We start from the raw sequence: 13,003 nt of genomic DNA, 5'->3' as shown, positions 1-13,003 counted from the left end.
GCCCTGCTCGGTACTCCAGGTCCTGCTGGATACTGGAAGGTCGCTCTCCTGTAGTCCGGCTCGGTACTCCAGGTCCTGCTGTATACTGGATGGTCAGTCACTCTCCTGTAGCCCTGCTCGGTACTCCAGGTCCTACTGGATACTGGACGATCGCTCTCCTGTAGTCCTGCTCGGTACTCCAGGTCCTGCTGGATACTGGATGGTCGCTCTCCTGTAGTCCTGCTCGGTACTCCAGGTCCTGCTGGATACTGGATGGTCGCTCTCCTGTAGCCCTGCTCGGTACTCCAGGTCCTGCTGGATACTGGACGGTCGCTCTCCTGTAGTCCTGCTCGGTACTCCAGGTCCTGCTGGATACTGGATGGTCGCTCTCCTGTAGTCCTGCTCGGTACTCCAGGTCCTGCTGGATACTGGATGGTTGCTCTCCTGTAGCCCCGCTCGGTACTCCGGGTCCTGCTGGATACTGGACGGTCGCTCTCCTGTAGTCCTGCTCGGTACTCCAGGTCCTGCCTGATACTGGATAGTTGCTTACCTGTAGTCCTGCTCGGTACTCCAGGTCCTGCCTGATACTGGATGGTCGCTCTCCTGTAGTCCTGCTCGGTACTCCAGCTCCTGGTGGATACTGGACGGTCGCTCTCCTGTAGTCCTGCTCGGTACTCCAGGTCCTGCTGGATACTGGACGGTCGCTCTCCTGTAGCCCCGCTCAGTACTCTAGGTCCTGGTGGATACTGGACGGTTGCTCTGCTGTAGTACGATAGACTTTCCAGAAAAACTGCAAGCTATTACCTCCAAAGGAGGTCTGACTGGTAATGGGTAGGTTGGAGGTGCCCACATGGATGCTGCACATGGAATGGGAGGGGCACTGTGGCGAACATTAGGGAAAGTTGTGCGCAATCGCCAACGATCTTCGTATGGTCCTGCACAATTACTGTCAGTCCTGTGTAGAATAACACAAATACCTTTATTTTGCTCTTCTTACTGAGAGCAACAGCCCCTCACCCCCACATCCCGTGTCAGGTCAGAAAAGAATTTCACACGTGGCTGACCCCCTGGGCAGAGCCATTTGGCTACACAGTCCATGTCCCAGAAACTAGCTCAAACTGGCTGAGATAAAAGTTCCCTCCAAGCTCATAGACTCAAACAAAGAGAACTTTAATTTATTAATAATTCAAAATAAGTTTGGCACAGCAAGACAAAAATGACATTTCCTGATACCTAGAAATCAGTTCTATCATTCACCTGAATTGCAATTTTCTGGCTATCAGGAATCGGTAGAGAAACTGCTTTATCCGGCCTGCGTAGAGCGAATGCAATAGAATAGGCATGTATAGCCTCGTTTAATACAGGGTCGCAGGCCGCTTATAAATATAGTCTCGGATTTGCGATGCGCCAATCTGGGGCGGAGTCACACAGATTATTAATAATTGGTACATTTCTTGCTCTGAGTCTGGAGGTGGCAACCTGACTGGCAGGAGGTAACCCCGCCTTAAACACACCTACTTTCCAGGTAGTGACAGCCCCAAAACTCAGGTCCTATAAAAGTGGGGCGGGACCAAACCTGCCCAGTTCTCCAAATTCCATCGACCAGGGACGTCCAGGCAGGCGTTTAAGGAGAGCCAACGCCTGCTGTGTTCAAGGACTCTTAACCTGAATGCCTACTTTTAAACTGGACTCTTTTTCTACATTCTTCAAATGGACTGCTAAGCTAACTAAGTAAGAACATTCTGATTTTATTCCTTTTTATTTTCAAGCTCTGTGTGTATATGTTAATTGGTGTATATAACTGTATGTAATGCATTTTTGTTATTAAACATTTTAAAAATCGTTTAGCTGTTATGACCTGTTGCTGAACATACACAATCGTACCTATTCTCCTGAAATCGCAACCCTGTGTTTAATAGAGGTATACATGTATAACCCGTATGCGAGAACCTGGCCCAGATATAACAATCTGACCCAGGTTCCTGCATACTGCTAAGGGTTAATAGAGCATTCTCGAAGTCCTAGTATAATTACAGTAGCAGGCTGTGTAACTCGCTTGGTGGCAGATCTTTGAATTGTATGTGTGAGGTGAATCCGTTAGCATCCGAACGCTCCCTCTGCGAGTCGGTTCATCAAATTGCGAAGTCGGGTTACCCTTCGTGATGAACAACATGACCGTGTGAGAGGATTTCTGACGCTGACCGATTGACCCCATCCGCAGACCGGCCTTGCGGTCTTTGACAGGCACTGCTGTACATGGATGCTACACATGGAATGGGGGGGGCACTGCTGTACATGGATGCTACACATGGAATGGGAGGGGCACTGCTGCACATGAAAGGAGAGCCCCATCATGCTTGGCCTAGGGACAAGTATAAATCCAGCCCTGAGGATAGAAAGGACCAGTGTGGTCTGAATGATATTTTTCTTATGAAGTATTTTTATTGTATGTGATAAGGGGTGGTCAGGGGCGTGGTTAGAGGTGTGCCATGGGTGTGGCTTTTCTTTTTGATCTCAAAAAAGTTTGGAGGTATTCTCAGTATGAGATAAAAGCAAAATGTAGCAGCGCTGAAATATAGCAAATATAGCAATAAATCACAACGGTACTTGATGTTTTGTAGTTGAAGCACTTAAAGTAAGACTCCCTGTAGGCCCTCAAAGCTCCAGTGCCAAACACCCAGCGCTCAGGGTTCAAGTAAAACCGACAGTCCAAATACTGTTATCTTCCTTTCTGGTTTCAGTGTGGTCAAACACTGTTGTGTTTGGGCTGTCGTTTTTACTTGAACCCTGAGGTGTTTGGCCACTCAGTATGAGCCTCGCAGGCCCAAAACCTCTTTACATCTGCTACGTGCCCCTCGGGTCTGCCACGAGGACTACAAGTCACACTGCTACCACGAGGGATCCAACCACCATCCTCTCCATCCTCTTCACCTCTGCCATGTGTTCCTGGGCCTGCCAAAACCATCACTACCACATAGCCTCCTGGTCACACCGCCCACTGCTTCGAGGAATCCGGCCACCACCAACCTCTGCTGGCCTCTGACCAATGCATGGAGAGAACTGTACAGCTCCACACATGCTGTGAGAACTAAATGGTACTGCTGTACTGCCCTGCTCATGCTATATCTCTTACATAGTTACATAGTTATTTGGGTTGAAAAAAGACATACGTCCATTGAGTTCAACCAGAGAAGAAAGTACAACACCAGCCTGCTCCCTCACATATCCCTGTTGATACAGAGGAAGGCGAAAAACCCTTACAAGGCATGGTCCAAGTTGCCCCAAAAGGGAAAAAAATCCTTCCCGACTCCAGATGGCAATCAGATAAAATCCCTGGATCAGAATCACTTGGCATTACCTAGTAATTGTAGCCATGGATGTCTTTCAATGCAAGGAAAGCATCTAAGCCCCCTTTAAATGCAGGTATAGAATTTGCAATAACTACTTCCTGTGGCAATGCATTCCACATCTTAATCACTCTTACTGCAAAGAACCCTTTCCTAAATAAATGGCTAAACGTTTTTCCTCCATGCGCAGATCATGTCCTCTAGTCCGTTGAGAAGGCCTAGGGACAAAAAGCTCATCCACCAAGCTTTTATATTGCCCTCTGATGAATTTATACATGTTAATTAGATCCCCTCTAAGGCGTCTTCTCTAGACTAAATAAACCCAGTTTATCTAACCTTTCTTGGTAAGTGAGACCTTCCATCCCACGTATCAATTTTGTTGCTCCTCTCTGCACCTGCTCTAAAACGGCAAAATCTTTCCTGTAATGTGGTGCCCAGAACTGAATTCCATATTCCAGATGTGGCCTTACTAGAGCGTTAAACAGGGGCAATATTATGCTAGCATCTCAAGTTTTTATTTCCCGTTTTAATACATCCCAAAATTCTATTCGCTTTAGCTGCAGCAGCTTGGCATTGAATATGATTATTTAACTTGTGTAACGATTGGTATCAGCAAGAACAGATATTTCTGATTATTGGTGATCTGCAGTATCACCAATAATACAGATGCTATACCTGATTATGTGGTGATCTGCAGAATCAGCAATAATGCGAGTATAGCTAGACACAGGACAACCAGATGTAACGATAGGTGTTTGGTGCAACAGTAATACAGATAGGAATACCCACTCCCCCAGAGGAGCTGGTAGTGGGAGATATCTCTATTGAACACAGGAATCAGCACTCCAGCATGCTGGAGATGCAGACGAACTAGCAAACAGTTCACCCGAGGAGCGGGTGGTGCACAGTAAGACAAAGGGTACTGATCACCCGTGGAGCGGGTGATTCAGACTGCACTGCAGCAAGTGATCACCTGAGGGGCAGGTAATTTAGTTTGAGCTGTAGCTCCTAATCACCTGAGGAGCAGGCGATGAGGACAGTACTGTATAACTAGTCACCTGAGAAGCAGGTGATTAAGACTGTACTGCAGCTACTGGTCACCTGAGGAGCAGGTGATTAAGAGTGTACTGCAGCTACTGGTCACCTGAGGAGCAGGTGATTAAGACTGTACTGCAGCTGCTGGTAACCTGAGGAGCAGGTGATCAAACTGTACTGAGAATCCCTCACCAGGGACTAGGCTCACTGGTGAGGGCAGGAGAGTCAGACAAGCAGGTTCGGCAACAGACGGACAGGTGTGGTACAAAGACAGAAGGCTAAATCAGAGTAGTATTCAGGCTGAGTCGGCAACAGGATCAGATAGAAAGTTGAAGAGAAATCGAGAGCCCAATATGGTGTAGTATGTCAAAATTGATTGGATAAATGAAACAGTGAGATGGTAATACTCACAAACACGAGTTACCACCTAGGTAACCACTCATTAGGCAGGTGAGGAGATTAGACCTGTCCTCACTCAGGATTAAGAAGTCGCTCTCTGTAGATAGGAAGAAAGGGGGTAGATCACCCCTCCACCTGGGGTGGACTCAAATATATTGGTAGGTGAACAGAGGCGCCAGAAGGATAAAAGTACATAAAATTTTTAAAAAATTTCTGGGAGGAAGTGGTGGACTCGCCTCCGTTAAAGCAGACTCCAAGGAATGTAAATATATAGATATACACATTTATTGAAAATACCCCAAAGATGCAACGCGTTTCGCGGGCACAGCCCACTTCTTCAGGCAATAAGCAGAGGATAAACAACAGCAATTCAGTTATAGCAAGCAGAGCACCTCTGTGTACATATATGTATATATCTTGTAAATATATGTATATCTATATATTTACATTCCTTGGAGTCTGCTTTAACGGAGGCGAGTCCACCACTTCCTCCCAGCAATTTTTTAAAAATTTTATGTACTTTTATCCTTCTGGCGCCTCTGTTCACCTACCAATATAGGATCAGATAGAAGAGTAGTCAGGGCTAGCAGAAGGTCATAACAAATAATATATTGCAATTAGTACTTTAAGCTATCAACAAAGTCTGACTAAGTGTGGATCCCCAGCTCCTGATGGTTCTAGCACACTTTGGGATCTGACTAAGGTCTGAGTGCTAACACGTAGCATTTGCAACAGCAGACACGGAGCTACTGACAGGCAGGTCCTATATATACTGAGAGCGCTCCACAGCGCCGCCCCAGTCACTCAGCCAATCAGGAGCACTGCTGGAGTCAGCTGGCCAGCCGATCAGCTGACTCCCCTTCTATTCGCATAAAGGTCCTGTCTCCTGGCGCGCGCGCGCAGCCCTCAGTCTATGTGCAACTGAAGGACCAGGCAAAACTCCAACATGTAACTGCGCGGCGGAGGCCGCTGGCTGAGACGCGGAGACAGCCGCCATGCCGATCACCGCTGCAGCGGTATCTCCGCTATCTATTACAACTTGTTGTCGATGAGTACTCCTAAGGCCTTCTCCAAGTTTGATGTCCCCAACTGTATCCCATTTATATTGTATGGTGCTAGACCATTGGTATGACCAAAATGCATGACTTTACATTTTTCAACATTGAATTTCATCTGCCATTTATGTGCCCATATAGGCATCCTATCCAGATCCTGTTGCAATATGTCCCTATCTTCCTGAGAGTTGATGATTCTGCACAATTTTGTATCATCTGCAAAAATAGCAACATTGCTCACTACTGCATCTACTAGGTCATTAATAAATAAATTGAAGAGCACTGGACCCAGTACAGACCCCTGTGGGACCCCACTGCTAACAGTCTCCCATTTTGAGTACGATCCATTGACCACAACTCTTTGTTTTCTGTCCATTAGCCAGTTCCCTATCCATGCACACAGACTCTTCCCCAGTCCTTGCATCCTCAACTTTTGCACCAGACTTTTGTGTGGAACAGTGTCGAAGGCCTTTGCAAAGTCCAAGTATATCACATCTACAGCATTCCCAATATCCATATTAGCATTCACTACCTCATAATAGCCGAGCATGTTAGTCAAACAGGACCTGTCTTTAGTAAACCCATGTTGATGCTGAGAAATAAGATTATTTTCTACTATGAAGTCATGTATAGTATCTCTTAGTAACCCCTCAAATAGTTTGCATACAACTGATGTTAAGCTTACAGGTCTATAATTTCCTGGATCTGATTTTTTGCCCTTCTTAAATAATGGGAAAACGTGGGCTGTACGCCAATCCACTGGGACTCTGCCAGTGGAAAGACAGTCACAAAAGATAAGATAAAGGGGTTCATCTATGACTGAACTTAATTCCCTTAGGACCCGAGGATGCATGCCATCCGGGCCAGGTGCCTTGTCTATTTTTAATTTATTTAGTCTTGCCTTTACTTCTTCCTGCGTTAAGTATTTAACATTACAGTTGGAACATTGATACTCTTCTGTCTCTGTAATTTGCAACAGTGCTGTTTCCTTTGTGAAGACAGAAGCAAAGAAAGCGTTTAAAAACCCTGCCTTACCTTGGTCATCCACCATTGAGTTCCCACCCTCACCTCTGTGCTCCCATTGCTATGCTGCTGTCTCGGTCTACCACTGCTACTGTGCATGCTGTGTCAAAATGTGCTATTTCTGCTCTGTGTCCTGTGGAAAGAATTAATATAGCTTTTATAATTGAATTGTGTGTATATCCACCACAAATAATACAATGCAATTAGTACTTTAAGCTATCAACAAAGTCTGACTAAGTGTGGATCCCCAGCTCCTGCTGGTTCTAGCACACTTTGGGATCTGACTAAGGTCTGAGTGCTAACACGTAGCATTTGCAACAGCAGACACGGGGCAACTGACAGGCAGGTCCTATATATACTGAGAGCGCTCCACAGCGCCGCCTCAGTCACTCAGCCAATATGGAGCACTGCTGGAGTCAGCTGACCGGCTGATCAGCTGACTCCCCTTCTATTCACATAAAGGTCCTGTCTCCGCGCGTACCCCTCAGTCTATGTGCAACTGAAGGACCAGGCAAAACTCCAACATGTAACTGCGCAGTGGAGGCCGCTGGCTGAGACGCGGAGACAGCTGCCATGCCGATCACCGCTGCGGCGGTATCTCCGCTATCTATTACAACTTGTTGTTGAGTACTCCTAAGTCCTTCTCCAAGTTTGATGTCCCCAACTGTATCCCATTTATATTGTATGGTGCTAGACCATTGGTATGACCAAAATGCATGACCGTACATTTTTCAACATTGAATTTCATCTGCCATTTATGTGCCCATATAGGCATCCTATCCAGATCCTGTTGCAATATGTCCCCATCTTCCTGAGAGTTGATGATTCTGCACAATTTTGTATCATCTGCAAAAATAGCAACATTGCTCACTACTGCATCTACAGTGGTGTGAAAAACTATTTGCCCCCTTCCTGATTTCTTATTCTTTTGCATGCTTGTCACACTTAAATGTTTCTGCTCATCAAAAACCGTTAACTATTAGTCCAAGATAACATAATTGAACACAAAATGCAGTTTTAAATGATGGTTTTTATTATTTAGTGAGAAAAAAACCCTCCAAATCTACATGGCCCTGTGTGAAAAAGTGATTGCCCCCCTTGTTAAAAAAGAACTTAACTGTGGTTTATCACACCTGAGTTCAAATTCTGTAGTCACCCCCAGGCCTGATTACTGCCACACCTGTTTCAATCAAGAAAACACTTAAATAGGAACTATCTGACACAGAGAAGTAGACCAAAAGCACCTCAAAAGCTAGACATCATGCCAAGATCCAAAGAAATTCAGGAACAAATGAGAACAAAAGTAATTGAGATCTATCAGTCTGGTAAAGGTTATAAAGCCATTTCTAAAGCTTTGGGACTCCAGCGAACCACAGTGAGAGCCATTATCCACAAATGGCAAAAACATCGAACAGTGATGAACCTTCCCAGGAGTAGCTGGCCGACCAAAATTACCCCAAGAGCGCAGAGAAAACTCATCCGAGAGGCCACAAAAGACCCCAGGACAACATCTAAAGAACTGCAGGCCTCACTTGCCTCAATTAAGGTCATTGTTCACGACTCCACCATAAGAAAGAGACTGGGCAAAAACGGTCTGCATGGCAGATATCCAAGGCGCAAACCACTGTTAAGCAAAAAGAACATTAAGGCTTGTCTCAATTTTGCTAAAAAAACATCTCAATGATTGGCAAGACTTTTGGGAAAATACCTTGTGGACCGACGAGACAAAAGTTGAACTTTTTGGAAGGTGCGTGTCCCGTTACATCTGGCGTAGAAGTAACACAGCATTTCAGCAAAAGAACATCATACCAACAGTAAAATATGGTGGTGGTAGTGTGATGGTCTGGGGTTGTTTTGCTGCTTCAGGACCTGGAAGGCTTGCTGTGATAGATGGAACCATGAATTCTACTGTCTACCAAAAAATCCTGAAGGAGAATGTCCGGCCATCTGTTCGTCAACTCAAGCTGAAGCGATCTTGGGTGCTGCAGCAGGACAATGACCCAAAACACACCAGCAAATCCACCTCTGAATGGCTAAAGAAAAACAAAATGAAGACTTTGGAGTGGCCTAGTCAAAGTCCTGACCTGAATCCTATTGAGATGTTGTGGCATGACCTTAAAAAGGCAGTTCATGCTAGAAAACCCTCAAATAAAGCTGAATTACAACAATTCTGCAAAGATGAGTGGGCCAAAATTCCTCCAGAGCGCTGTAAAAGACGCGTTGCAAGTTATCGCAAACGCTTGATTGCAGTTATTGCTGCTAAGGGTGGCCCTACCAGTTATTAAGTTCAGGGGGCAATTTCTTTTTCACACAGGGCCATGTAGGTTTTGAGTTATTTTTCTCACTAAATAATAAAAACCATCATTTAAAACTGCATTTTGTGTTCAATTATGTTATCTTTGACTAATTAACGTTTTTTGATGAACAGAAACATTTAAGTGTGACAAACATGCAAAAGAATAAGAAATCAGGAAGGGGGCAAATAGTTTTTCACACCACTGTACTAGGTCATTAATAAATAAATTGAAGAGCACAGGACCCAGTACAGACCCCTGTGGGACCCCACTGCTAACAGTCACCCATTTTGAGTACGATCCATTAACCACACCTCTTTGTTTTCTGTCCATTAGCCAGTTCCCTATCCAAGCACACAGACTCTTCCCCAGTCCTTGCAGCCTCAACTTTTGCACCAGACTTTTGTGGGAACAGTGTCGAAGGCCTTTGCAAAGTCCAAGTATACCACATCTACAGCATTCCCAATATCCATATTAGCATTCACTACCTCATAAAAGCCGAGCATGTTAGTCAAACAGGACCTGTCTTTAGTAAACCCATGTTGATGCTGAGAAATAAGATTATTTTCTACTATGAAGTCATGTATAGTATCTCTTAGTAACCCCTCAAATAGTTTGCATACAACTGATGTTAAGCTTACAGGTCTATAATTTCCTGGATCTGATTTGTTGCCCTTCTTAAATAATGGGAAAACGTGGGCTGTACGCCAATCCACTGGGACTCTGACAGTTGAAAGAGAGTCACAAAAGATAAGATAAAGGGGTTTATCTATAACTGAACTTAATTCCCTTAGGACCCGAGGGTGCATGCCATCCGGGCCAGGTGCCTTGTCTATTTTTAATTGATTTAGTCTTGCCTTCACTTCTTCCTGTGTTAAGTATTTAACATTACAATTGGAGCATTGATACTCTTCTGCATCTGTAATTTGCAACAGTGCTGTTTCCTTTGTGAAGACAGAAGCAAAGAAAGCATTTAAAAACCCTGCCTTACCTTGGTCATCCACCATTGAGTTCCCACCCTCACTTCTGTGCTCCCATTGCTATGCTGCTGTCTCGGTCTACCACTGCTACTGTGCATGCTGTGTCAAAATGTGCTATTTCTGCTCTGTGTTAATATAGCTTTTATAATTGAATTGTGTTTATGTCCTTTATACTTTGTATTCTTATATTACTAAAGTTTCTTTGTATAATATGATATTGGGAACAAATTACTTTACCAAGATTTGTGTTTTTTCAGGGTCTTTTGGAGGAGACACAGAGAAAAGTTACAGGAGAAACGAATGTCAGATAACAGTGTGAAGGGGAAATGGAAACTACACAGCAGGCCCGCCCAGACTGAAAGTGAAAGTGTCCAGAAATGATTGGAAGCAATAAGATGATGACGTCTGAGGGGAGGAAACATGTTGGGGGGGGGCTACAAAAACAGACTGAGAGGCGACGGGACTTCGAACTTCTGTGTTGGTGGTTTAGAGGTCAGACCATTCATTTGCCAGCATAGAATTTCCCTTGTACAAGAATAAAGGTTCCATCTTACTTTGGCACGAAGGAGATTTTGTCCATGAGTTTCTTTTCACAGTCCGGAGCTCTACCCGTACCTGACTCTGCTGCTGAGCACTAGTAACCTGCTTTTCACACTGTTTGCTAGAGATGTCGCAAACAAACCATTTTCCATTTGCAAACTTCCGCAAATGTTCGCAAACAGGCGAACTCGGTAAACTGCCATAGACTTCAATGGGCAGGTGAATTTTAAAACCTACAAAAGTGATGGAAAACTTGTTTCAAGGGGCCTAACACCTGGACAGGGGCATGTCGGAGGGGGATCAATGGCAAAAGTCCCACCAAAAATTACAGAGTTGATGCAAAGTTGGGTTTTAATCCCTAAAGGGCAGAAATCACATTATGCACAGCTCTGGGTGTCCGTAGGCTGTGGAGTGTCTCACACAGAGAAATGCAATAGTACTATCAGAATACAGTGAAATAATAATGCACAGGAGTGGTACTGTGTCTGCAAGTTAATGTAGCAACAGCAGTAGTGTGCACACAGCCAGTGGTGTAGCTAAAGAGCTATGGGCCCCGATGAAGGTTTATATTGGGGCCCCCCAAGCACTATATACATAACCATTGATACGGCGCAACAAAACCTGCCAAGGACAACCACAGTGTCAGAAGTGCAAAAAAGGGATGGGGAACAGTTTGTTAATGATTACTACTATCAAAAGCACATATAGAAGTGATTATTACCAGCATAGGACCAATATAGAGCTAATTTTGTAGTTCAGGGTGGGCCCCGCGGGGCCCCTCTGGCCCAAGGGCCCCAATGCGGTCGCTACCTCTGCAACCCCTATTGCTATGCCCCTGCACACAGCTCTGGGTGTCAGTGGGCTGTGGAGTGTCACACATAAAAAAAAACACACAGGAGACCGATGCACTAGTCCTGAAAAGGGCTGTTTGGGGTGCTTTTGCAGCAAGTAAGGAACAAGAACACAGGCCTAGCTAATGCTTTCCCTACCTATCTGCAGCAAGTCTGACCCTGCTCTCACTAACAGTCAGCAGCCAGCAGAGAATGAATCCAATATGGCCACTGCAACTGCTTTCTGATAGGGGGTGGGGGGGCCAGGAGGGGGTGATAGCTGATTGGCTGCCATGTGTTTGCTGACTGCGAGATAAAGAGTCAATGTTTGGCTCCATGAGGATGTATAGGGGGCGAGTTGAACACGCCATAAGTTCGCAGTTCGCGGAGAACACGATTGGACGAAATTCACCGGGAACTGTCCGCTGGCAAACCGTACGGGCCATCTCTACTGTTTGCACCTTCTGGCCAACTGTCCGTAGTGTACTAGGAACCTGTGCCTGCACTGCTTTGCCATTTGTCCTAACATACTGACCTGCTGCTGGGATAGTCAGCAGGTCGGACTCAAGGCAGTTTCTAGGCTATATTGCTCCCAGGGGAAGGGTGTAAACATTACATTGTAGAGGTAGCCAGGCATAGATATTGCAAGTATAGGTAGGCAGGTATAGGTGCCCCCAATATAGGTAGCCAGGTATAGGTGCCCCGAGTATAGGTGGCCAGGCATAGGTGCCTCCAGTATAGGTAGCCTGGTATAGGTGCCCCGAGTATAGGCAGCCAGGCATAGGTGCCTCCAGTATAGGTAGCCTGGTATAGGTGCCCCGAGTATAGGCAGCCAGGCATAGGTGCCTCCAGTATATATAGCCAGGTATAGGTGGCCTTAGTATAGGTAGCCTGGTATAGGTGCCTCCAGTATATATATAGCCAGGTATGGGTGGCCTTAGTAAAGGTAGCCTGGTATGCGTGCCTCCAGTATAGGTAGCCAGGAATAGGTGCCTCCAGTATAGGTAGCCAGGTATAGGTGCTTTCAGTATAGGTAGCCAGGTATAGATGGCCTTAGTATTGGTAGCCTGGTATAGGTGCCTCCAGTATATGTAGCCAGGTATAGGTGGGCTTAGTATCGGTAGCCTGGTATAGGTGGCCTTAGTATAGGTAGCCTGGTATAGGTGGCCTTAGTATAGGTAGCCTGGTATAGGTGCCTCCAGTATAGGTAGCCTGGTATAGGTGGCCTTAGTATAGGTAGCCTGGTATAGGTGCCTCCAGTATAGGTAGCCAGGTATAGGTGGCCTTAGTATAGGTAGACTGGTATGGGTGCCTCCAGTATAGGCAGCTAGGTAGAGTTGCCCCCAGTACATACCTCCCAACTTTTGGAGCCAGGAAAGAGGAACACGAAGACCTGCCCTTGACACACATTTAACCACATCCCAGTTTTACATACATTCCACCCACTCTTACCTCTATACTTTTCCCTAGAGTTTAGTGCACCCCCAGTCCTTCCCAAACCCCTCTTCCACTGTGCTTGCC

The 13,003-nt window shown here is 45.6% G+C and overlaps 1 protein-coding gene across 7 annotated transcripts in view; it reads left to right on the top strand.

The window, feature by feature from the left end:
* ARAP1 (ArfGAP with RhoGAP domain, ankyrin repeat and PH domain 1) overlaps window positions 1-10,667 on the top strand; it is a 485,498-nt gene extending 474,831 nt beyond the window's left edge. For all 7 annotated transcript variants that reach the window (XM_068266571.1, XM_068266573.1, XM_068266569.1 and 4 more), the window contains one exon: window positions 10,370-10,667. In XM_068266571.1, the coding sequence (XP_068122672.1) occupies window positions 10,370-10,423 (54 nt within the window). In that variant the 3' untranslated portion in view covers window positions 10,424-10,667. The remainder of the gene's footprint in view (window positions 1-10,369) is intronic.
* Window positions 10,668-13,003: the final 2,336 nt, after the last annotated feature.

The sequence above is a fragment of the Hyperolius riggenbachi genome, chromosome 2 (assembly GCF_040937935.1).
Source record: "Hyperolius riggenbachi isolate aHypRig1 chromosome 2, aHypRig1.pri, whole genome shotgun sequence".
Lineage (NCBI taxonomy): Eukaryota > Metazoa > Chordata > Amphibia > Anura > Hyperoliidae > Hyperolius > Hyperolius riggenbachi.
This window is presented reverse-complemented; position numbering and strand designations above follow the sequence as displayed.